Genomic DNA, 26,929 nt, shown 5'->3' with positions numbered 1-26,929 from the left:
AGTAGCTGAACATTTAAAAGCATAAGCCTAGGCCGACAAATCTGTATTCAGGTCACAGCTGTCAGTTACTACCTGAGTGATCTCAGGCAATTTACTCCTCCTCTTTAGGCCTGTTTTTTCTTCTGCAGAATGGGGATAATAGTAATAGAATTTACCTCATAAATTCCTATAAAGATTAAAGGCATTTAAAAAAACATGTAAATTACCTGGGTTATGAAAGAACTTGATGTTAAAAACTAGTCTGTAGGGATTTGTAACATTTAAAAAAAAAATTATTCCTCTATTTGTGGACTAAGATAAAAGATCCTAAGGCAAAACAGTTAAGGAGACTACTCTTAAAAATATCAGTTAAAGGGCTTCCCTGGTGGCGCAGTGGATGAGAGTCCGCCTGCCGATGTAGGGGACGCAGGTTCGTGCCCCGGTCTGGGAGGATCCCACGTGCCTCGGAGCGGCTGCCCCTGTGAGCCATGGCCGCTGGGCATGCGCGTCCGGAGCCTGTGCTCCGCAACAGGAGAGGCCACAACAGTGAGAGGCCCACGTACCAAAAAAAAAAAAAAAATCAGTTAAACCTTCTCATGATATGGTTGGCTAGATTTGTCAGATAACAATGTCATAGCTGATTTCAAAGCACTATTGTTCTGGTAGAAAGCAAACTAAGTTCCCATTAACAGTGCATTTGAGGTATAATACTTGTGTCTCTCCTACTTAAAAACATTTAATTATCTACTTTGAGGACTAAATGTTCAGAGTCAACTCCCTTGGCTTACTGCCATAGTTAATTTATTTGATAGTGTGAACTTAAGAGAAATCTTATCTTCCAAAAAGAGAAAATCTTTGTTTTGGTTTGTCTTTTCTTCTATAGAAAAATTTCCAGAAGTTGATTCCTATGAAATAATAGAATCCTTCAATGTTGCTGCAAAGGATGTTTTTAGAAGTATTATTTTGAATGAATACAAAAGGTAAACATATCCTTTTTTGATGGGATTGAAGGCAAGTTTCCTCAAAAGTGGCAACTTGCTCAAAGCAAGAGACTTTTTTTTTCAAATAACAGGAAAGAATTATATGTTTATTTTATAAATGGATACCTGTGAAGAGTGTGTGCATTGGGTAGATGTGTTCGTCTCTCTGTGGGCCTCGTATAGAGCATTGCTTCACAGCTGTGACTGCGTGTTAGAATTACCTGCAGAGCTTTTTAACAATATAAGTGTATGGGTCACAACCCCTGAAATTCTGATTCAGTGGGACTTAAGATGGGGCCCAGGTACCTATATTATTTTTTTAAAGTTCTACAGGCGATTGTGACATGCAGTTCAAGTTGAGAACTTCCTGGTAGGATTCAAAAGATAATGTGTGATTTTTCTGACTTCCAACACTGCTTTACTTAATTATTTCCTTTATTACTGTAGGTGTGATGGTCGAGATTTGACTTCACTTAGGAATATAAATTGTGAGGTAGATATGTTTAAAATTCTTCATGGATCATCATTATTTCAAAGGGGACAAACACAGGTAATATATGTAAAAAGCTACAATTATTTGCCAATACAGGATTGCTTAATTAGTTCTAATAGAAGTACATTATGTAGGTTTTTAGCATATGGAATATATTATCTATTCAGAGTACTTTGATTTTTTAAAAATGTTTAACAGTCAAGATAATGAACATATCAGTCGTCCCCAAGAGTTTCCTCATGCCTTTCTATAGTCTCTTCTTCCTGCTCCCCTCCCTTTCCTTAGGCAACTACTGATCTGCTTTTGTCACTGTAAATTAGTTTGCATTTTCTAGAATTATCTGGTATTTTTATTACACTTTTCTTTTAATCTTAAGTTCACAAAATTAAGTCACTCATACTCCTCAGTTTATGACATATTGGCATTGTTGGTCTATGGCCAGGCCCTCACTTTTTTTCTCCATTTAGCCTGAACCTTAGTCCTATTCTTTTCCTTTACCTATTCCCTTATATTTAACATATATGTGTATGCATTGTTTCATGTATTGTATTATGCTTTATTTTAATTACGTTAGTCACTAAGTTTGCCCATCTAATGGGTACAAAGTGGTATGTCATTGCTTTCATTTGTGTTTCCTGACGAGGAATGAACATCTCTTTATATGATAGCCAATTAACATGATAACTGTATAAACCATACCCTGGGGGACTGCATACCTCCAGGGCACTCTTTTCACACAGAGAGTGTCCCTAGAGTTGAGCAGAGTGGTAGCCCTAGTTAAGGTTTGCTCTTTTGTGAATTATCTGCTCATATCCTTTGATCAATTTTTTTCTTTTTTTAATATGGTTTACTGTCTTTTTCCTTTCATTTTTCACTGAGTTCTTATGTGTTTTAAATATTAATCCTTTTCAGTAACCATAATTTGTATGTATCATCTCCCTCTTTGCCATATGTCTTTTAACTTTGCTTGTGGTAGCCTACTAACTATAAGCATACCTTGGAGATACTACAAGTTCAGTTCCAAACCACTGCAATAAAGTGAATATCACAATAAAGCAAATCACACAAATTTTTTGATTTCCCAGTGCATATAAAATTTATGTTTTATACTACACTGTAGTCTATTAAGTGGGCAATAACATTACATCTTAAAAAAACAATGGACAAACCTTAATTTAAAAATACTTTATTGCTAAAAAATGCTAACCATCATCTGAGCCTTCAGCAAGTCATAATCTTTTTGCTGGTGAGGTTTTGAAAATTTCAAGAATTATCACAATGTGACACAAAGACACAAAATGAACAAATGCTGTTGGAAAAATGATGCTGATAGACCTGCTTGACACAAGGTTGCCACAAACCTTCAATTTGTAAAAAAGGCATTATCTGCAAATAATTAAAAAGTTAAACACAATAAAGTGAAGTGCAGTAAAATGAGGTATGCCTGTATATGTCTACAGTGAACCCAAAATCTTTACTTTTGAGGTCTTCTTAAAGAAGTCCTCCCTTACCCCAAAGTCACAAAATTATGCACCTACTTCTTCTATTAACTTTCTAGTTTTAGCTATTAAATTTAGACTATTAATCTATCTTGGAGTTTATTCCTATACAAGATATTAGGTAGAAACCTCCAGAGTGAGCCAATTTTGCAACACTGTTTACTAAAAATTCATTTTTTCCATTGATTTGTAATGTTACCGTATCATATTCAAAGTTTATAAATACATGTTTGAACTATACTCTCTTCCATTGTTCTGTGAGTTACCTGGGCCAGTGTCAAACTGTTTTAATTATTATAGTTTTGGGATATATTTTAATATCTGAGGGGCAAATCCTCCCTTTTTATTCTTCCTTCTCTTCCTCCCCCCCAAATTGTCTTAGCTCTTCTGTTACATTTGTTCTTTCATCTAAATTTTAGTATCATATCAAGTTCTGAAAAAAATCTTTCTATCCAATAAGATTTAGATTGGTTTTGCACTTAATTTACAGAATGAGTAAAAAATGATATTTTTACAATTTCAATCACAGTCTTTACAATAAAGATAGTCTACCTCTCCTTTGATTTGGGTTTTCTTTTATGGCTTTTAATAAAATTTAAAAAAAATAACTCTATTAAATTTTGTATACTTTTGTTAGCCCTTCTGACAATCTTTGTCTTTTAACTAGAGTGTTTAGTCCATTAATGTTCAATTTAATTATTGAGTTTAGTCTGTCATTTTATTATTTGTTTTTGTTTAGCCCCTCTGTTTTTTGTTTTTCTATTCTTTCTGCCTTTTTAGATTAATTGCATATTTTTTAGATCTCCATTTGAACTTGTCTGTTTGCTTTTTAGCTATACCTCTGTGTTATTTTACACTAGTTACTACAGAGAATACAGTATACATTCTTTTCACAGTCTGTTTACAGTTAATTTTTTTCACTTCACACAAAATGAATAAAGTTTGCAACCACTTAGGTCCATTTGCCCCTCCTTCCATCCTTTATGCTGTAGTTGTCTTATGAGTTACTTCTACATGTGTTATAACTCCACAAGGCAACATTATAACTTTTATTTTAAACAGTTACATACTTAAAGAAGAGGGAAAAGATAGTCTTTTATATTGACCCACATATTTACCATTTCTGATGCTTTTTTATTTCTTCCTGAAGGTCCAAGTTTCCATTTAGTATTATTTCGCTTCAATCTGACAAGATTTCATTTAGTATTGTCCTATGGATGTTCTGATAACAAATTCTTATTTTTCATTTATCTGAAAATGTCTTTATCTTTTTTTTTTTTTTTTTTTTTTTTTTTTTTTTTTCTTTTTGCGGTATGCGGGCCTCTCACCGCTGTGGCCTCCCCCGTTGCGGAGCACAGGCTCCGGACGCGCAGGCCCAGCGGCCATGGCTCACGGGCCCAGCCGCTCCGCGGCATATGGGATCCTCCCAGACCGGGGCACGAACCCGTATCCCCTGCATCGGCAGGCGGACTCTCAACCACTTGCGCCACCAGGGAGGCCCCTGAAAATGTCTTTATCTTTTTACAAAGAATCTTTTGCCAGAATATAGATTCTGGGTGGATGCTTTTTTCTTTCAGAACTTAAAGAAATGGTCTACTGTTTTTTGTTCTCCTTTTCTTTCTGATGAGAAATCAGGGCTCATTCAAATCATTGTTCCCTGTATGTTATTTTTTGTTTTCATCTGGGTGCTTTCAAGATTTTCTGTCTTTGGTTTCAGCAGTATGACTATGAAAAGTGTGGTTTTCTTTTATTTATCCTACTAAGAGTTTCTTGAGCTTTAAACCTATAAATTTGTATCTTTCATCAAACTTGAGAAATTTCAGCTGTAATTTCTTCAAATATTTTTTTCTATCTCATTCTCTCTTTTCTCTCATTCTGGGGTTGCAAGTACATATATTTAGTCCTTTTGATATTGTCCCACAGGTCCTGGAGGCTATGTTCTTTTTTCCCTCCCTCGTTGTTCTGTAGAGTGAGCAATTTCTTCTAATCCATCTTCCTGTTCACTGACTCTTGCCATCTTCTTTCCATTATGATTTATTTTTCAGTTCTAGAATTTCTGTTGGTTCTTTTTTATGTCCTTGAATATAATTATGATAGCTATTGAAAATCCTTGTCTGTTAATCCAACATCTGAATCAGCTCAGGGTCAGTCTCTATTCATTTTCTTTTCTCTTGAGAATGGGCCCCATTTCCTTTTGTTGTTTTTTTTTTTGTAGGTTGTATCCTGGATGTTGTGAATGATACGTTGTAGAGTCTTTGGATTATGTTATGTCCGTACAGTCTTCTTAGATTAACCTTATTATTTTTTTTTCCAATTTTAAGCAGTTAGTTTTATTGGCTGAACCTTTATTGAGGATTCCTTTAGGGTCAGGTTTTAAAATATTCCTCTTCCTGTCCTCCTCCCTCAGCACTCCCTAGTGCTTTACATAGGTAGTCTATGTGATATTAGACTTCTGGATTATTGAGATTTACACATAATATTTATAATGTGTAAGTAATATAATTTCTAATGTTTATGGAATGAATAAATGTTTACTGTACCTTGGCAAGCTTTGAATAGAAGGTATTTATCTCATTTCTTTAAAAGCTAAGTGGGTTCTTCAAATGTTTTTAGTTTTCATCTTCGTTGTTAGTAAATTAAAGCCTGAGGAATTTTTTTTTTTTAAAGAAGATGTTGGGGGTAGGAGTTTATTAATTAATTTATTTATTTTTGCTGTGTTGGGTCTTCGTTTCTGTGCGAGGGCTTTCTCTAGTTGTGGCAAGCAGGGGCCACTCTTCATCGCGGTGCACAGGCCTCTCACTATCGCGGCCTCTCTTGTTGCGGAGCACAGGCTCCAGACGCGCAGGCTCAGTAGTTGTAAGCCTGAGAAATTTTATTTCTTCTTTTTTAGGTGCTTTGTACTGTTACATTTGATTCATTAGAATCCAGCATTAAGTCAGACCGAATTATAACAGCTATAAAGTAAGTTATGTTTTTGGGTTATGATGTTATATAATTCATGTGGTATATTATTATTCATTATTACTTCCTAAAACCTGTATCTCTGTACTTCATTTTTCTATTTACATAATAGTGATTTCAAGGTTTTTTTGTGCTGTATTTGTCTCCTAACTCATTTGTTAAAACAAGTTTTGGTAAAGCATTTAATTCTTTTAAATATGGGTACATTTAGATTATTCTTTATCTCTAGAACCATTCCTCTGGACGGATTTCCTGGGTAATCTTGAATGGATAGGTTTTTCTGTTGAATATTGTAAACAATAGAGCAAATAAATAATAAGAATCCCAGTTCCCAAAAAGAATCTGGAAGTTGTTAAAAGAAAAAACCTTATCTAATCCCAAAGCACATTTGAATTTGTGTTTAAAAAAAATACTTGGTTTTCCTCCACTGTTCCTAAAGTCAGCAGTAAAATCACATTGATCAATTTTAGATGATGAGAATCTATATTACAGTCCCCACCAGCATTTATGTATCAGAGTTCTGGAACTCACAGCCACAGATCTTCCTCAGTGCCTAACAGGGTTGCTTCCCTTTCCTTTATTAAGGGTCTCAGAAGACCAAAGGACTCTGCCTCCCTCTTCCTTCTGCCCAACTGATGAGGATAATCCCCAGTATCTTCAGGATAGCATCACTAATTGTTTTTCATGTACCTAATAAATATAACAATGCAGCTGTATGTATAAGACTTGAATGTTCATCATAATCATAATTCTTTGTGGTGGGGGAGCTCTTAAGCTTTTGTATTTTAAATTCCCATCTAGACCAAAACATGGTTGCCCTATCCTTCTTCATTTTGACTCCTTCTAGGAGGCAACACAGCTTCATAAGAGTGTGCACTGGGTTTGGCCAGCATACCTCTCTGTGTTCTAGTCCTAAGTCTATAACCTCTGTAAATGAGGGCATACACATCACTCAACCACGCTGGTCTTTGGTTTCCTCATCTTATAAAGTGCAGGTACTGGGCTAATGATCCCTAGCCTCCTCTCTAGCCCCTAAATCTATGATTCCTTTAGTCTTCTGAAGGTGTCTGGTTTTTAAATTTCTTTCCCCAAGGCTGTAATTTATGGTTGTGCAGATTCAGCCCTAGCCCAGGACTTTCTAAACCCTCTGTCCGAGAGGTGGCTTTTGTAATCCCACTCAAAGGGGACACTGTTTGTGCCAAGAACCTGTATATGCTTGTCTTTTCCTCAGTTAAAAATAAATCTGGTTTCCTGCTTCCAGAAATTTTGTTACTTCTCATGCTTATTCTCCCCATTGTTCTAGATTCAGTCATAACAGTTCTCTTTTCAAACCCTGAAAAAAATCTTTGCTTGTCAGATCTCCTGATTGCTCTCAGCTATATCATTTCAGTTACTGATCTTCATTTCACATGTTTGGGAGGAAGATCATAACTCTGAGATTTAAGTAATATGTTTATATTTAGGATTCTCACTACATATTATTGCTTTAAAATGCATCTATTGTCTTAGTATTCAAATCTGGATATCTAAGTGCTTTATTTTAAGCAAAATTGTTTTCTTAAATCTGTGTAGAATTCATTCAGAAGCCCCAGAAAAAAATACTGTTTCTGACATTCATCCTTCTAATTCTGGTATTCAATTTCAGACCAACTCTCCTTAATAACCAGTTGTTTCTTAAATCTCCCTTACATCTTTTTTAGTTGTTTATTGAATAAATCTGTATCTATGTGATTTTTTTTTAATATTATGCTTTTTGTTTGCAGTGGGATAAAAGATAAAAATTTCATGCTTCACTATGAGGTAAGATGAATTTTTCCCCAACAGTTTATTATGAAAGATTTCCAGAATACAGCAAAGTTGAAAGGATTTTACAGTAGATATCAGTATATCTACTACCTAGGTTCTACCATTAACATTTTACTATGCTAGTTTTTTGTGTTTTTGCGGGGGGGGGGTTGTTCTGTTTTGTTTTGTTTTGCGGTACATGGGCCTCTCACTGTTGTGGCCTCTCCCGTTGCGGAGCACAGGTTCCGGACGCACAGGCTCAATGGCCATGGCTCATGGGCCCAGCCGCTCCGCGGCATGTGGGATCTTCCTGGACCAGAGCACGAACCCGTGTCCCCGGCATTGGCAGGCGGACTCTGAACCACTGCACCACCAGGGAAGCCCACTATGCTAGTTTTATCATATATCTATCACTGTTACTTTATTGCTTACAGAAGGGATTTAGAGAGACAAGTAGTAGCTTTCCAACCAACAACTTCCCGTCTGAGTCATACATAAAAGTTAAAGTATAGTAGAGAGTACTGTATTGGTCAAGAAAGAGTTGTAACTGTTCACATGTGTTTCAAACAAGTGGGGCTTTTCAGATACCTCAACTGACAAATCACCATCTCCCTTTAGTTCATTTAAATGTTCATATTTTTACTCATTTGATTAGTAGTAAAAGAACTGAGGTATTTAATGTTAAACTACTTTATATGAAATCATTACATATAATTGAGTTTGTGATTGACTTTATTCACAACTAATCCTAAGGGACCAGATACAACACAACCATATAGCACTTTAGTTTTAGTATTTGAAGCATACATGCTGGGAGGCTAGTGTAACATAGCAGGTCTTTTGAGTGGCCATTGTTGATTGCCCAGAATCCCAACATCTCAGTTTTGTTGAATCTGCTATAGTTAATAGAGAACATTTCATGTAAAAAAAAAATATGCTGAGAATATCCATAAACCTGGAGATTCTCACGGGTTTTAAGTCCCTAATATCCTGTTTTGGATATAACCAGATGCTACAGAAGCCACAGAGGAATAGTAATTGATAAGGCACATCCTTTGTCAAGAGCTGAAGAGCACATGGCAATCTTTAAAAAAGGGCACCTGCGAAAAATGCAGCTCTAGCTGATTATTAGGGAAAGAGGAGGGCAGGGGCAGGAGAAAGATATGGGCTGTTATTGCTGTATTATCCCATTTTGTAAAAACCTTTTTATCATAAAATACAGATACTGAAAACCATATAAAACAAAGGATGACTTAATGGATTTTTATAAGGCAGACACCCTTGTAACCACCACCCAAGTCACAGTATAGAATGTTGCCAGTCACCCCAGAAGCTCCTCCATGTTCTTCATCCCAGTCTTAATACCCTTCTTCCCCTGAAAATAACTACTCTCCTAAGTTTTACAGTAATCACTTTCTTGGATTTTTATTGCACCATCCCTAGGTACTATAATGTAGTCTTGTCCATTTTTTTAAATTTGGTATTTCTTTGTCTCTTTTAATCTATAGGTCTCTCCTCTATCACATTCTTTTCTTTACAGTCTTCCTATTGAGGCCGCAGAGCCATCTGACCTGTAGTGCTCCCCGCAGTCTGGGTGCTGCTGATTGCACTCATGGTGCAGTTCAGCACGTTCCTCTGTCTTTGTCTCCTGCAAATTGACTGCTAGATCCAGAGGCTTTATCAGATTCATGTTCCATCTCTCCTTTTTAAAAACATTCCAGATTTTATGGGAAATTTCTCAATTTTTTAAATGACTGCAACTAGTTCACATTCTTTTAAGATGATATATCGATCAAATAAAATGGTTTGCAACCCCTGGCTAAAGTAAAACCCTTACTGAGAAAGATCTGTTTCCTCAATGTGCATTTTTTAAAAATACATACATTTTTTGTATTACAAAAATAAAGTATTTTGTTATTGTTAACAATTTAAACATTATAGAAATTTGTGGTGTAAATCCCCATAACCATCCATTTCCCACCCCAGGTCACATAAACACTAGAAATAGCTACTTTTAGCAATTTGGTATATGTTTTAGATGTCCAGACATTTTCTGTGTGTATATGAATGTACTTTTTTTTTTTTAACAAAAATGAAATTCTACTGTTTTGTAATTTATTATATATATGGGATATCTTTCCATGTCATTTGTATATGTACGTGGTTTTTGTTTTTGTTTTTAAGTTTCCTCCCTACGCAACTAATGAAATTGGCAAAGTCACTGGTGTAAATAGAAGAGAACTTGGGCACGGTAAGTACAAATCTGTATATGTACATGGTATTCTTACAGAGACTTAGCATATTTTTTTTGCTTATTATTTTCTATTCTGATTTAGGTGCGCTTGCTGAGAGAGCTTTGTATCCTGTTATTCCTAAAGATTTTCCTTTCACCATAAGAGTCACATCTGAAGTACTAGAGTCAAATGGTATGGTTTTGAAATATATTTTTCCTAGTCAACAAGAACAGACTCCCTGTTATAGTTTTAGCTTTTCATAAATAATGTTACATTACATTTATTACTACAGTACCCAACCCACTGCAAGAGAAAAATGTGTTTAATCATATACTTATCTGAATCTCTGTTCTTCGCTAATGAGCTGTTTTGAAAACAATATGATATAAAACAAATATTTCTCTTTATGTGTCTTTTACAATAGATCCAGTTTGGGTTATTTGTTTTATTTTTATAAACAAGCCACAGAGCAAGGCCAGCTTGGAGAGAGGAAGGTAAAAATATACAGTGAGCCATTAAGCAGGGAATACCTGTCATATATCACAGATATAAGTAGATATCACAGAGAGAGACTGGGCTAAAAGGTCAAATTTATTTTTTGTTTCAAAGGAAATTCTTTTTTTTTTTTTTTTTTCTGGCAGGGCTGTGTGGCTTTTGGGATTTTAGTTCCCCAACCAGGGATTGATCCCAGGCCCTCGGCAGTGAGAGAGCGCAGTCCTAACCTCTGGAATGCCAGGGAATTCCCAAAAAGTCAAATTTAAATTAAAAATTGGTCCACAGATCAAGGAAAGGTGATATAATCATTAAAGGCAGAAAGAGCATGTGGTTCTCAAACATGTATCAGACATAGATCAGATGTTCATAGATATTTTTTAAAAAACACCAAAGGTCAGAATTTAAACTAGAGACTTTCTGTTCTCTACTGGGTGTGACTAGGCTATAGCTTATGGTCCAGTGAGAGAGCTATAGCCCTGTATCTTTAACTGCCTTCTGATTAAGCAACAGAAGAGGCATGCTGTTTTTTCTGGTAGGTTTCTTAGAATCAGAATCTCTAGCGCTGCTGTCCAGTGGAACTTTCTTTAGTGACAGAAATTCTCTCTCTCTCTCTGCTGTCCAGCTGAGGGACTGAATTTTTTCAAATAATTTAAATTTAGTGGCCACATGTTGCTAATGGCTATCATATTGGACTGTGCAGCTCTGCAGTTTGTGGTTTAGGAAAGGTTGCCTTAAATGCTTTTAAAAAGAAGGAAGGAAAGAATATTGAATATTTAAATTATAAATGAGTATTTGTAAGGAAATAACCAGTAGTAGCAATTTTCTGTATTTAACAAAAATCAGTATTAAAGCAAGTATTTTTATTTCTTTCTTTGTATAGGATCATCTTCTATGGCATCTGCATGTGGTGGAAGTTTAGCTTTAATGGATGCAGGTAAAAGAGTTATGTCTCAAAACTACCAAAGCTTACTTATATACATATACTTGATTAGTATAAAATAAAGGATTTTTTAAAAATTGAATTTTAGTAAGACTTGAAGAAGTCAGATTACAGATTACCAAACCTGGCCAGAAGGAAGATAGTTACAAAGTACAACTTCAACTATACAGGTATCTGCTGGAATTCTTATTCTTGGCTAAAAGCAATACACTGAAAATGTTTATTTGGTGACCTTGCGGGCTTTCTGAGAGCTCTGCAATTGATTCCATTCACTAAGGAAGTTTGGATTAGCAAGCAGGAGTATTAGGACCCATAAAGGAAAGTAACTATGTAGTCTTTCAGTCGATTTATGCAAGCCCTGAAAAGAACAATGCCACTCACCGAAGAGTACACAGAACTTGAGGATAAGAAGGAAGACTGCCAAGTGGTTCAGTATAATTTTTGGAGCTGAAACACCAAAAGGGAAAGAGGCAACATGTTAAGAGACTCTGAAAACAGTATCTGCCAGTCACCAATGATGCTATTCAAGAAGAGAAAAGGAAACTAAAGTCACTCAAGAGGCCGCACAAAGAGTTCCCTATAAGTTCATACATTTACAGTACAGAAGAACAGAAGGATAGAAAGGATAACGTAACCAAGGATGAAATGAAAGAATGGTATAAATGTATAATACCATTTCTAAAAAGATTAAAACTTAAGCCAAAGCAAAAATGCTAAAGCCAATTAAAGGCATTTTTCTAGTTGTGTTCAGTGGAAGGAAAACATAATCTGATATTTAAGGTAGCTAGTAAAATACCATTTCTATTTTCACCTTCATGCATTCATTCAACAAATCTTTATTGTATGCTACCTCTGTGCCAAGCACTGATCTAAGCTCTTGGGACACAGTGGTAAACAAAACAAAGTTCTTGTCCTCATGGAGCTTGCATTCATCACTCTTATAATCTCATATTGGAAAACACAGAACAAATCCTGAAAAAGGTGAACTGAAAGATAAAAGATCATAAGAGAGTCTTTAACTGCTTTAAATCAGATCTTTAGGTCTAGACAAAAACCCATCCTAAGTAGTGAGAACTTCAGGATAAGATAATTGAACCAATTTGGCAGTATTGGAGAAATCATGGAGATTATTGACACAAAGAATTCTTACTTTGGAAAATAAGAAATGTATTTTCTGTAAAGTATAACGCAGTGAACTTGACAGTGACCCTTGGCAAGACTCTTAAATGGTAAAGGAATAGTATATAAGTATTTTAAGAAAGGAACCAGAAGAGACTCATTTAAAATAAGTCATGCCATGTAAACTCATTTTCTGTTTTTGAAAATATTACTAGGTTTAGAGTAGAGAGGGAGGGTGCTGCTTGTACAGTGTATCTAGAGTTCAGCTTGGCAGTTAATGACCTTGGCAGTAAATGATGCAGAAATTGAGAAAGGGTAATAAGTATACCATTTATAACTGGTTGAAGGGTGAGCAGCCAGGACTGAATAATCTGATGGGTAGGTTGGAGAGGGGTCTCAAGTAGAATACTTGAAGATGCTCCATCCTAAACCCTGTCCCCTTCAATGTTTTTTGTTATTGACTTGACTAAGGACACTGGCCTTCCAATAAAAAGGATACTGATAAAAAGGAGTATGTGACTGATATGTTAAATGACAGTTTTTAATCTCTAAAAAAAAATGTTGACAAGATAAAAAATATGGAGCCAAATAGAAAAAAATTTGACAAGAATAAATGTCAAATCCTGTGAGAAGAGCCAACAAATGGTATTCGATTCAAACACGAGTGCTTGCCATGTCCTACATCAGACACTGTCTATGCTCCAGGGATACAAATGGTACCCAGTTTTTAAAAAGTTTACAGGAACAAAAACAAAGATAAAGATACTAACATATCAAAGAGATAATACTAATATGTACAATATGGATGAAGAACTAAGTTGAACATAACTGGCTTCATAGAGACAGAGACATTTCACCTGGGTTTAAAGGTTGAGTGGTTGTTGACCAGGCATATTAGCAGCAGGGCCTGTATTTCATGTGAAAGGAACAACATATGCAAAGTTATGAAACAGTATAGTGTGTTCCTGAAATGTATTTGAAAGAAGTGATGATGTAATAAACTGGGACCAGGTTTCAAAGATCATTATTACATTAAGGAGTTTGAACTTTTAAAGCTAGTATCTCCCAACTCAGTATTCCATGAAATAGAGTACAACAGGATGTTGATTATTGTATACTATGGAAAAAAATTTGTTCTAAAGTAGATTTGCACAGGGTTAAGCAAGTGTGTTTAATATGGTTTAAATAAACTTAAATATGTTAATGTGAATATTGAATCTCTAGGAGCAGGATATGTACTATTTCCCAAACTTTTTTGACCACAGAACTTAAATAAAAAATTCCTGGAAGCAGGTAATGGGGAACTTGAAGGATTTTATGGAGAAGAGTGGCATGATGCGAATCTGCTTTTTTTTCTTTTGGGGGTAGTTTTTCCTAGCTTACATGATAGCCCTAGGGGATGTGGTGGGAGAGAACAGGAGCTGGGGTGCGGGTGGGGTTACTAAAATCTAAAAAACTGGACAGGGAAACTGTTGCCAGGGCAAGAAATAATGTGGACTTGGACTAAAGGAGTTGAAATGGATATTTTAGTATCCAGGACAATTTTTTTTTTAATTTAGAGGATAAACTAACCAGATCTTTGTGACTTGATAGTGTATAGGAAATGAGGAAAGACGTGTTGATTCTAGTATGGTGTCTTATTGCTTTCAACCAAGACAGGGAATGCAGGAGAGAAGGGATTTATTGGGGGTGATTAAATTTTGAATATAATTGTATATATATTTAAGATGTGTTGGGGACATTTAGCTGGAGATGTCCAATAGGCAGATGGGCTATACAGATCCAGGGTTTAGCAAAGAGAACTAGGCAGGAGGGATAGATTTCTAAGTCATCAACGTTGTAGGTGATAGTTAAATCTGGGCATATGTGAGATTGCTTAGAGAATATGAAATGAGGTCTCTGTCACATTCCTTTATACCAAATAAGTTCCAAGTGATCAAAACTTTAAACTTTTTTTTTAAATTAAACAAGATTTTATGAAAATCTTGAACAGAAAAACCCTTTCTAGGGAATTCCCCCAAAGTCCAGTGGTTAGGACTCAGTGCTTTCACTACAGTGGCCCGGGGTTCAATCCCTGGTCAGGGAGCTAAGATCCCACAAGCCGCGTGGCACGGCCAGAAAAAAAAACAACAACCTTTCTAAGCAAAATCCAGGAACCATGATTGCATATAAAATCCTCTACAGGAAAAAAAAAAAATCACAATAAAGTCAACAAACTAGAAAATAATATTTTATATTACATTTCATATTTATATTTTATTTACTATAATATTCTATATATTTAACAAAGATCTGTCCATATTAAAAGAGCTCTTACAAATCAATAAGAAAAAGACTAACAACCACGTAAAAAAATGGTTGAAGGCCATGAATAGGCAGTTCACAGAAAAAGAAATATAAATGGTTTAAAAACATGAAAAAAAGTTCAACTTCACTCAAACAGAAATCAAGTTAAAAACAATAAGCTGCCATCTTTATCATTCAGATGGCAAAGGTCAAAAGATTTGACAAAAATTAACAAGAATATAGAATAGCAGGTACCCTCATATACTGCTGGTGAAAGTATAAAATGCTACACACTGTGGAAGACAGTTTGACACTATAACAAATGTAAATTCACACACCCTTTGACTCAGTAACCCCACTTCTATTGTATAGCTTATAAACACAGGGAGTACTCTGCAGCCATTCAAAAGAATAAGGTAAAGAAAAGATTACACTCACATTTTTACTCCCTGGGTATAATTTTCTGAGAGGAGATACAAAAAATCTAACAGTGGCTGTCACGGGAAGGTGGACTAAAGGGCTCAGGCTGGAACGATTTACCAAATACATGATTACTTTTCAAAAAAAAAAAAGAAAAATAAGGCACCAAAAGCAAAGGGCAAAGAAACGGATTACTTTTAAGAGTTAAGTTTGCTATTACTAGAGAGGTTTTTGTTGAGAACAAAATTAGAATTATGTTAAGGAGCTTTTTATTATATGTTAAAGAGGAAAGGAGATAGTCATATGATTTATTAAGACCTGTACTCTAACTTAGTTTTGGTAATTGTCAATTTAGAACACCATCCAATGTCAAAAGAAGATAAATAACCTATGTTAGGCTGATGTACACACTGCACACAAGTTCTTTTTCTCAATTACAGGAGTTCCAATTTCATCTGCTGTCGCAGGTGTGGCAATAGGATTGGTCACCAAAAACAATCCTGACAAGGGTGAAATAGAAGATTATCGTTTGCTGACAGATATTCTGGCAAGTATATTCACATTTTCAGATATTTAATGGTGAAGAGTATACACACTTTACAAGCATAGTGTGCTTAGAAGAATGCTAGTGCTGGAGAAATAGAAGTCCTTGTTCTTACTTTCCTCTTCTGCATATTTGCCTTGGATTTTATAGGATGTGAGTTAAAAATAAATATTACAATATAAGTATCCATAATGGCTCACTTTAGGATGATTGTAAATTAATCCTTATGCATTTATGGGGGGGGAACATGATCTGAAAATAAAGTGATTTTCTAATGAAATACAACTTTAAAAGCCACAAATTGAAAGCAGTAGTTAATATACAAGGTATTTTTTTGTGTATAATCCTAAAGGACACGGTTTACTTATAAAGCTATTTTTAAAAATTCCTCTACAGTGACTATGGGTGGATTTCACTTTTGTTTAAAATTATATCATAATTTGTTAAATTCTTTAAGGGGATTGAAGATTACCATGGTGACATGGATTTCAAGATAGCTGGCACTACTAAGGGAATAACTGCATTACAGGTATTTTAAAACCCATTTTGTTTCATTTTTAAATATTTAAATAAGGTCATAAATCAATATTTACATAATTTTTTGGCTTTTCCATATTAGGCTGACATTAAATTACCTGGAATACCAATAAAAATTGTAATGGAGGCCATTCAGCAAGCCTCAGGTAAGCCAAGCCAGTGTGCCTTATTCTCCTTTTATCATTGTCTTTGTGTTAATGGGAACTATAATTCCCATTAGGCTTATTATTAAAAATAGGCTTATTATAAAATACTGCTTTAGAAAAGGAAATTTAATGTAACAACCTAGATCAAGAAGTATTAAGTTATTGGGTACATGACTAATCATCAATGTGGAAAACCAGTGAAAATTCAGTTTTTACAAATGCACTCCCCGAGATAGGATTGGAGAAGGGAATACAAGTAGAATTGTTAAGATAATTGGGATGTAAAGAACTCTGATTATTAAGCTGAAGAGTTTGGATTCCACTCCATAAAACTAAGAATACTGCTATATCTGATCACGTTTAATTTATACAGTTATAATTTTATTATGTTTTTATCTCTTCAAGCGGCAAAGAAGGAGATATTACAGATTATGAACAAAACTATTTCAAAACCTCGAGCATCTAGAAAAGAAAATGGACCTGTTGTAGGTAATACATTAAAATTACTGATTTCATGATAAGGTAAACATATGAAAGTACATTGGTATTTAAAATTTTTTTTAAATCCATACACAAAACAAAAAAGTCAAATGCCTTTATAGTTAAAATACTTTAAATTTGAGGGGATATTCTTAGATGTTAGAATTGTTTTTAGTCACATAGCAAATTGTTTTTCTATATTTCATACTGAAATATTTTTACATGTGTCTAGACCAAGTCTTGAGTGACCAGTACATGTTTTAGGTTCGTGTGTGTGTGTGTGTGTGTGTGTGTGTGTGTGTGTGTGTGTGTGTGTGTGTGTGTGTGTGTGTGTGTGTATTTAAATAATTTATATTTTTGTCTGTACTACATTTCAGAAACTGTTCAGGTTCCACTATCAAAACGAGCAAAATTTATTGGACCAGGTGGATATCATTTAAAAAAACTTCAGGCTGAAACAGGTAAGAGTTGTATGATGTTTGGGATTTTTTATTTAATGCTAGGTCATGTAAGTTTGCCATTTCACCTCTATTGTGTTTCTCCAAAAATATGTTTGAGAAATGAGAGACAGATGTAACATTGACATCTCAATGAGATGAAAAAAGGATGTAACGCTGACATGTCTTTACTGTAAGTTTTCTGTGTATGCCTCTTAATAAATTAGCAAACGATCATCTTTATATTCAAGAAGGCTGACTTAGAATTCATCAGTTTGTCTTCAACATTTTAAAATCAAACATTTAGAAAAATTACTTTTTCACTGTAGAGGAGTTTTGCTTTAATTTTTCTTATTATGAGTTCTGCTATTTTTCACTTAGTCTTATTTATTTAGACTCTTTTATTTAAAGGGTATGTGTAGAAGTAGTATGCTTTACAATTTGTTTTTTTCTGGAATCAATCTTTGGGTTACCTAGTACTTACCAGATTTGAGGTTACTGAAGGAGAGCGAGAAGTAGAGTCACCTTTGGCAGTTCTCAAGACTGAGAAATGGACATGATTTTGTCCCTCATCCATCTGTTCACCACTCTAAAGAGTAAGAGGGAGAAAGAAGAAAAGGTGAGGAAAGGGTTCTAGTATAGTTTCTTCTCGTAATTAAGCGCACAAAACCAAACTCTCCAAAAGTAGAAATTATATGCTTTCTCCCACCAGATTGTGGGCTCCAAGAAAGTAGGGACATTGGCTCACTGTTATATCCCCAGGGCCTAGCACAGTGTTGGATACATAGCAGGTGTGCAGTGTGTATTTGTTGGTAAATGAATCCCTTCATTTCTAAAACAGTGATTAAGCATAGCACAACCCTGCCCAGCTACTTCCAGGTCATTCCCCTGCTCTCACATCTACTTTTAAGACTATTCTCCAGTGGAATGAGCAAGTTAACTTTAATATATAAAATTATTTTTTTTTAAGGAGTAACTATTAGTCAGGTGGACGAAGAAACATTTTCTATATTTGCACCAACACCCAGTGCCATGCATGAAGCAAGAGACTTCATTACCGAAATCTGCAAAGATGATGTAAGAATAGATCTTTTAGTAGTCAGTTTTTTTCTACTTTTTGTTTTCTTTATGAATCTTACAGCTTATTTTGCACTTACAGCAAGAGCAGCAATTAGAATTTGGAGCAGTATATACCGCCACAATAACTGAAATCAGGTAATATCAACTAAAATGCTGTGCTGGTTTTTATAAGATTTATATTACAAGCTCATGTTAACTTCACATTTGCATTATTTACTTTGAAATTGTAAGATGTTTAGATTATATGTCAATTACCATATAATCATTTTTTTTTTTTTTTTCTTTTTGCGGTATGCGGGCCTCTCACTGTTGTGGCCTCTCCCGTTGCGGAGCACAGGCTCCGGATGCGCAGGCCCAGCGGCCATGGCTCACGGGCCCAGCCGCTCCGCGGCATATGGGATCCTCCCAGACCGGGGCACGAACCCGTATCCCCTGCATCGGCAGGCGGACTCTCAACCACTGCGCCACCAGGGAGGCCCTCATTATTTATTTTTAACATAAAATTTATTTTCTGCACCAGTTTGTAGATTTTCACTAACATGGTTCTTTGATTATAATTATACTAATATATTCTTCTAACTGAACTGTCTTCTTTAACCAAATTTCCCACCATTTTAATCTTCCCAATAAACAGTAAACAAGCCCCAAATAGACTTAGCAATATTTCCTTTTGCTTTCTTCTTTTTTTTTTTTTTTTTGGTAGTTTCTTGTTGGTCTGTTTTAAAGATAGTATTACTTAAGGCCTAAGTAGTGCATTTTTTTTTAAATGCCAGTTTCAACCTCAAATCATTTTTTCAGCAGCTAAGAAGATTGCATTTTCTGAGTCAGAAAATTCCCTTTTTAAGAAAAAAAAAAAAAATTTTATCAGATGTAGCATGAATGTTCAGAACTATTTGAAATTTGAAATGAATTATAAAAGGCAATGGGATAATTTGTTTAATATCACAGGTGAAAACTAAGAAATGGGATGGTTTATTTTAGATTAAAGAAAAAAAGGAAGATAAATTTTTTAATGAAATAAGTATCCCATTTTATGTAACCCCCTTCCTTAAATCACTCCTTAATAGGTTGATGATAATTCTACACTTAATTTAAAATATTTAATGTCATTTCAAAACTTTTTTGGAAAATATTATGAAGAGAAATATAAAAGAATATATATTCCAAAAGCTTTTCCCAGCATATTTTTTCCTTTATCTTTTCTCTGTCCTTTGATCCATAAGTATTTAAATATAAAGTGTATTTTCAATTGGAAAAATAAGTATCCCTCTTAGATACTTTTTATAGTTACAAAAACATGTACTGGAGAGTGGTTTTTATGTGTTTTTTTACTTTGTTCTCCTATGAAAACATAATCACAGTATAATTATCAATAGATAATAGAGTTACTTATTGTTCTAAACAGGCTTATTTCCTTTTCATAGAGACACTGGAGTAATGGTTAAACTATATCCAAATATGACTGCAGTACTACTTCATAACACACAACTTGATCAACGAAAGGTAAAACCAAGAAAGGCATAGCTGATTATTTTTATAACTGCATTAAAATAACCATAGTGAAATTACCTAGGTTGATGAGGATTGTACATTTTGTCCACTACTAGCCTAAATACAAAAACAAAACCAAAAAGACAGAGATACTGCTGTTTTACACTGTTTACCAGATAACAGTTCTCTTTCCATGATGGAATAGAAACATTCTTGAGTGTTTTAAGGTAGAATAGCCTCTAGAGTTAACACATAGCAGTTAGTAAAAATATCTAGTTACAGCCCTGTTTTCCCAATTTTCCTGACCAGTCAATCATGGAAAGATAATTCTTAGGATGTTCTTAGTCTTTGTTGTAGTCTATACATTTGGAAGACCATTATGAAACCAATATGAAACCATTCAAGAATACTATGGGGGCAGAGAAATAATAGGTCTGTTTTACCAAATATTATAAAGTAATATAGGATAAAACAGTATTACTGGCCCAGAAATAAACAACAGAAAAGAGACCAGAAATAAACCCAGTTATATACAAAAGAGTATAATACATACTAGAAGTTGCATTTTTAGTCAGTAAAGAAACAAAGATTATTCAATAAATCATATTGGTACAGCTAGTTATCATAAAACAGGATTTTCCTCTTTTTATACCGAAATTCCATTTGGATCAAGGAGCTAAATATAAAAAAGAAAACTTTTCTTTTTAAGGCAGTGAGGGCAGAAGAAGAAAATCTGGGCATCGGGAGGGGTGAGGGTTGAGGAAGGACACTAGAAGAAAATATGCATATTTAATAATCTTGGGACTAGGGAAATCTTTCTCAGCATGATATCAAAGCCAAAAATGTAAATAAAGTGATAAAATTTGACCCCATGATATTTTTAAATTATGGCAAAACTACAATAAGTTTGAAAGACAAGCAGCAACTTATGGGAAAAAATGCTTATATGACAGAGGCTTCATATACAAAGGGCTTGTGTAGGTCAGTAAGAAAGATGAATATCAATAGGAAAATGAACAATGAACATGGAAAAACTGTTGTTGTTTTTTTAAGCCAACCAAGATATTCAGTATCAACAGCAATTTTTTAAAATGCAAATAAAGCCAAGTTACCATTTTTCAACTTTTCAGATAATTGAAAATTCCCAATGTGCATAAATAAGAGTGTAGAGGAAAAATGGACACTGTCATACACTGTTGATAGGAATGTAAAGTGGGGCAAACTTTTTGGAGAGTGTTTGGTAAATATACAAAGTACCTTTGGACCTAGAAGTTCCACCACAAAGTTCCTCTCATACTTTGTTCTGAGAGGATAGACTATATGAATATATAATCACTCCAACACTGCAGTTTATTTTTCCTCAACTTTGTGTTTTGAAACTTTTTAAACCTACAGAAAAGTTGAAAAAATAATAGACCGAACACCCATATACCTTTCACCTAGATTCACTGATTATTAACATTTGCAACACTAGAATTTAAAACAAATTAAATGACCATCTTTAGGGGATTGGTTAAACAAATAATTTAATTTGAATATTCAATTATAATGCTTCATTTATTAATATGAAAAGATCTCAACATATTATTGAATAAAAATCTGTATATTATAAAACAACAAGCTCAGTAAGGTCCATTTTTATAAAAGCAAGACACACACTAAATAGCTATTTGAAGGGATACTCATTGGAGTGTTACCATTAGTTATCTACAAGCAGAGGGGTTTTGGATGATTTTTACTATCATCTGAATACTTCTGTATTATTTTAAATCTTTATAATTAACAGATTTTTAATCAGAAAAACCAATAAAGCTGTTTTCCACTTGGAAAAAAATGTGTACTACCATGGAGAGTAGGTAATTATGCATGACAACTAATAGATTAACACTTTCTCTTTCAGATTAAACATCCCACTGCTTTAGGATTAGAAGTTGGCCAAGAAATTCAGGTACTTGTATTCAACCTTTTAGCCTTAAAGTTGTAAATTATACTTGAAGTTTCAATTATTTGTTTCATCAAATAAGCTGAAAGAATCAAATCAACATCTGTGATTTATATTATTTATATGCTGTGCTTCTTTTTTACTTTAGGGTTGCTTAAAACAGACTCATTAGGGATTTAGATACAATGCTTTCCCTCAAGGAGCTTATGGGTTAGTTAGGACAGTAGTCCCCCTTAGAGCTTTTAAAAATACATGAGCCAGTCAGGGATGGCTATGCAGAGTCAGTGATTTGGAGACAGGATATAAGAAACTTGATAAGGTGGCTTCCCTGGTGGTGCAGTGGTTGAGAGTCAGGGTTCGTGCCCTGGTCCGGGAAGATCCCACATGCCGAGGAGCGGCTGGGCCCATGAGCCGCTGAGCCTGCGCGTCTGGAGCCCGTGCTCCACAACAGGAGAGGCCACAACAGTGAGAGGCCATACCGCACAAAAAAAAAAAAAAAGAAACTTGATAAGGTAACTCTTTAGCCTTACTCTTGATAAGGTAAGGTATTTGAGGAGTTGGGACTTTAATTGCTTCTATACTGCTTGAGGCTAAAAGTTTTTGAGTTTGATGAAAGCCATGATGTCAGTTCTAGAATTCTGATAACAAAATTGACCTTTTTTTTTTTTTTTAACCTTTTTAATAGTCCTGTATGAGTAGATGAAAGAAGTGGTTGACAGTCTGGTATTTTTTTGGCTGCACCACATTTTGTTCCAGTTGTTCCTGATACCCATGACCTGAGTAACTAAGACTGGTTTATTCCGAATCTGTAGTCCCATTGTTCAAGTAGCCTCTAGGGAAAGATAAGAACTAAAACATAATCTCTCTGTATAAGATAGTTTTTAAGTCCCTTCTGATGTAAAGAGACAACCACATTTCCCCCTGACTTTCAATGTCTGTGTTCAAGCCAAATAATCTCCAGTGTGATAGATGGTCCTTTGAGTGTTACAGTGAGTGACCTAAGCATAATCTTATATAGTTTGTAGCATACTTAGGCTCAGGAAGCCCTTATCTAGGTTCACAGACCATGGCTTTCACTGTTCTTCCAGTATAGGCACCTGGTCCGGAGAGAATAAGGCACAGATAAGTCTAACAGAAGATTATAATTGGGCAACTAAATCCCCCGTCTCTTCTTTTTTTATAATCACTACTTAACCAAATTATATTTATTAGCATATACCTCCAGTTAGCACTGAGCCATGATTTCAGTGACCAAGTGAAAACATTAATCATTGCTTTATTTGGACCCTGTAAGTTTTAATTAACATTTCAGGGAAACCCCCGAACGAACTTTTTGGCCAGCCCAATAATTTGGGCATCAGTCAATGTGCTGTAACTTTTAAAGTATATTTGTTTCTTTAACTCAGGTGAAATACTTTGGACGTGATCCAGCTGATGGAAGAATGAGGCTTTCTCGTAAAGTGCTCCAGTCTCCAGCTACAACTGTTGTCAAAACTTTAAATGACAGAAGCAGTATTGTAATGGGAGAATCTGTTTCACAGTCATCATTTAATTCTTCCCGGTGACTTTTTTTTTTTAAGAATTCTAGAGTGATATTCTGTATAGCAAAATTTCAGTAGTATCTTCTAATGTGTAGATTTATATATAATATAAATGTATTCTAATGATTTATATTAAAATGCTCACTTTACGTGTTCCATTTTTTAATTCCGAATTACCTATATTACTCTTACATTATAAATCAATACATATATATTATTAAAAGTAAGTCATTTATACGTCTTAGAAAAGACTACCGTTTAAATCTTGTACTTTTGAAATATCTGAAAAATTTAGAAATAATAGGTCACATTTGCTGCTATGATGGATTTCTTCCTACATATTTTTCTTCTTCCTATACAGTAGTGACAGTTTACTCTTAGCCATCTTATGGCTTACCTCTGCATAATAGCTTTACTTACCCACAACTGTTTCACAAACTGAAACTTACCATATTCAAAACCAGTGCCTATTTCTTTAGTACAGTTACCAGATATAGTAAGGAGCTGAGGGAGCTAATTTGATCTGCTTTTAATGATATACCACCTTTCAAATTGGTCACAAAAGCATAAACATAGTAGAGTAAATATTATAAATGGGATCCTGTTGAGAATGAGGTAACACATTTTTCAAATTTAGAAAATACAGAAAAATAATTTACTCCTCATATAGAACTAGGTCATTTTGTGTGTATGTTGCTAATGTATGGATGTTCTTGGTGGAAGGGATGGAGGAATCATGATTTTCAGTTAATAAGTAAATGTTTGAAGCAGCCATGTTTAGAGGCTATTGATATAATTATTAGTAATAGCTGTAAGATGATGTTCATTCCCATTTTTTAATATATCACATTATAATTCCACAAAAAAAGTAAATGGTTCATGGAAGTCATAATTTAGAATCTTCCTCCTTTTATAAATCTGATAAAATATTTGTAAATTCTTGACTCAGGGCTAACTGGTTCAGAAAATACTAAATATGTAGCTGACCAAAGATTTTTAAAATGTGGGTATTTAAGTCAGTAAACATTGATTATGTATATGTATAGTATGTAAAATAGCATGACAGGCAATGTTGATATACTTTCTGAACTATTGAAGATCAACTGAAAATGAAAGATTAAATTTAAATTATATGCTTTGTATATTTCATTGTTCTATTTTATAATAGTGACACAAAAAATTTTATTCTCACTTTGTCTTCTGTTTAAGACATAACCCTTACTGGTAGAATTTCAAAATTGTAATTTATGTTTTTCTTGAGTTTTAGATTATTTTTCAAAAAGACTCCCAGCTGCTAATAATATGGAAAAATAAAGCTAGTTCTTAAACTCTAGAGACCAGTAGTGCCACAAAGTAAAAATACAGGTCACTAACTACAAACCACGAAAAGGGTCTCATTTCCACTTAAACCAAGAGCATACACTTTATGTCTGGACTTATTTTTCACATTCACATCTTGGTAGTTTTCCCTGCTTTCCAAAAAAGGTTTTCTATGAGGGCTATCATAAGATCTCAAATCAAATTGAGTTCCCATTTTGGTAGTTGTTAGTGCAATATAGGTACTTAAAGACTTTTTCCTTTATAACCTTTGTTATTGATGTCTCCCTGCCCATAAATTACAGTTTTTTAATACATTTTTTCTTCTCTTATAGAATATCTTGAATTTCTAGATCTAACATCAGTATCTTTCTCACTTCAGTTCAGCCAAGCATGGCATTCATTTATTCAACACTTACTATGTGCCAGGTACTATAATGTGTACAGCAGATGCATCAGTAAACAAAACAGATAAAGTTCCAATGCTCACATTCTAGTGGATGGAAACAAGTATACAACATCTTAGATAGTGGTAGGTTCTTTAAAGAAAAACAAATGGGTAAGGGGATAGAGTGATTTAAAAAAAAAAAAAGGTACTATATTAGATAAAATCCAGAATAGCATCTCTGAGTAGGTGACATTTGAGCAGAGACCTGAATGAAGTGGAAGAAGATGTGCAGCTATTTGGGAAAGAAAATTCCAGATAAAGGGACTAACAACTTTATTGGTATTGTATGTCTAGAATATACAGCAGCCTTTCCCTTCTATAAATCAATTTCAGTCTTTTTCTCCTTAATCTTGTGCCTGTTCTTCACCAGAATTAGAAAGCAAATTTTTATTAAAGAATATAAAACAAGAGATAGCCAGTGCAAGGTGATATTTTTAAAGCATTTAATCTGGCAAGAATATGCCTGGTTACTTGTAAGAAGAAGAAGATACCGAAGTTGTGTAAAAGTTTAAAAAGCTTTTACAAAATTCCAGGCTCATCAGAGACTAGGGTGGGTAGGCAGCATAAATGGAAAAGAGAATGTGTCTTGGTATCAAGGGACAGAAACCAATCTAAGTTAAGCTAAAGCAATGGGGGAATTTTATCACAGGGCCATGAATTTATTTCACAGAAGGCAAGTCACACTCCCTATGGCGGACTTGAACCAGGACTGTCAAGTTATCAGGAACTAAGACAGTTCTCCCTACCTATGGAGTCTCATGGCCTCTCATTTGTGCTGCTTTCCATATAACAGCTTTTTTCTTCTATGCAAACGTATTTTCATATCATGGGACAAAAGATGGCTATCCCACAGGAAGTTACTTGTCTCTGAGTTCAACTTCTGGAGGAGAAAACGATAGGTTCAGCTTGAGAAAGGTGTCAAACCTGATTAGGATTGCCAGATAAAACAACAGAATGCTAAGTGAAACTGGAATTTCAGGTAAACATATTCAGTGTACTATGGCCCATGCAATATTTGGGATATACTTATATTTTAAAAAAATATTCCTTGTTTGTTTGAAATTCAAATTTAACTGGGTATCCTGTATTTTTGTTTGCTAAATCTGATAACCCTAAACTTGGTGCAAGCAACTAGTCAGAGAATTCTCAAGGGCTCACTCCTTGGGAAGGGAGAATGTTCAGGAAAAATGGACTGAGCCAATACCAAGATACTGCAAAACAAATGTAAAAAGAAAATGGATAGACTTAGATTAACTCACAAGGGGATGTAGTTGGAAGAAAAAGAAGCAGTTAGGACTGAGGATTTCAGCCTGAGCATTGTGAAGACAGTAGGATCTGTGACATGAATAGTAAACCTGAGGGGGCAAAGTAGTTTTGAAGAGAAAGATTTCTGACTTGTTAAATATGAGTATGAAGTCACCAACCAACATATTGGTTGGATATTCACTTTAATATCCTAGAAAGCAGTTGGGGCATAAGTGACTTTTGCAGAGATAATTAAAACAACTCCAGGACTTCCATGGTGGCGCAGTGGTTGAGAGTCCGCCTGCCGATGCAGGGGATGTGGGTTCGTGCCCCGGTCCGGGAAGATCCCACATGCCACGGAGCGGCTAGGCCCGTGAGCCATGGCCGCTGAGCCTGCGCCTCCGGAGCCTGGGAGAGGCCACACAGTGAGAGGCCCGCGTACCGCAAAAAAAAAAAAAAAAAACTCCAGTTTTACCATCTCAAGCATATCTCAAATCACTGCAACAAGTTTCAAAATAAGTCTGAAATTT

The 26,929-nt window shown here is 34.7% G+C and overlaps 1 protein-coding gene and 1 long non-coding RNA gene across 2 annotated transcripts in view; one reads left to right on the top strand and one right to left on the bottom strand.

Annotated features, from left to right (window-relative positions):
- The window catches only part of PNPT1 (polyribonucleotide nucleotidyltransferase 1), a 39,021-nt gene extending 15,502 nt beyond the window's left edge, over positions 1-23,519 (top strand). Inside the window, exons 12-28 of the mRNA XM_082641916.1 lie at positions 863-959; positions 1,407-1,509; positions 5,842-5,912; positions 7,676-7,712; positions 9,882-9,948; positions 10,034-10,123; positions 11,307-11,360; positions 15,632-15,738; positions 16,193-16,264; positions 16,355-16,418; positions 16,824-16,907; positions 17,276-17,359; positions 18,306-18,412; positions 18,495-18,550; positions 19,840-19,918; positions 21,807-21,854; positions 23,255-23,519. Coding sequence (XP_082498042.1) covers positions 863-959; positions 1,407-1,509; positions 5,842-5,912; positions 7,676-7,712; positions 9,882-9,948; positions 10,034-10,123; positions 11,307-11,360; positions 15,632-15,738; positions 16,193-16,264; positions 16,355-16,418; positions 16,824-16,907; positions 17,276-17,359; positions 18,306-18,412; positions 18,495-18,550; positions 19,840-19,918; positions 21,807-21,854; positions 23,255-23,413 — 1,379 coding nt within the window. The 3' untranslated portion in view covers positions 23,414-23,519. The remainder of the gene's footprint in view (positions 1-862; positions 960-1,406; positions 1,510-5,841; positions 5,913-7,675; positions 7,713-9,881; positions 9,949-10,033; positions 10,124-11,306; positions 11,361-15,631; positions 15,739-16,192; positions 16,265-16,354; positions 16,419-16,823; positions 16,908-17,275; positions 17,360-18,305; positions 18,413-18,494; positions 18,551-19,839; positions 19,919-21,806; positions 21,855-23,254) is intronic.
- Positions 1-26,929, bottom strand: part of LOC309815244 — a 209,443-nt gene that overhangs the window by 174,178 nt on the left and 8,336 nt on the right. The window contains exon 2 of the long non-coding RNA XR_014295824.1: positions 17,820-17,924. This is a non-coding gene — a long non-coding RNA (uncharacterized lncRNA). The remainder of the gene's footprint in view (positions 1-17,819; positions 17,925-26,929) is intronic.

Source organism: Mesoplodon mirus, assembly GCF_964341445.2.
Source record: "Mesoplodon mirus genome assembly, chromosome: 14".
Classification (NCBI taxonomy): Eukaryota; Metazoa; Chordata; class Mammalia; order Artiodactyla; family Ziphiidae; genus Mesoplodon; species Mesoplodon mirus.
This window is presented reverse-complemented; position numbering and strand designations above follow the sequence as displayed.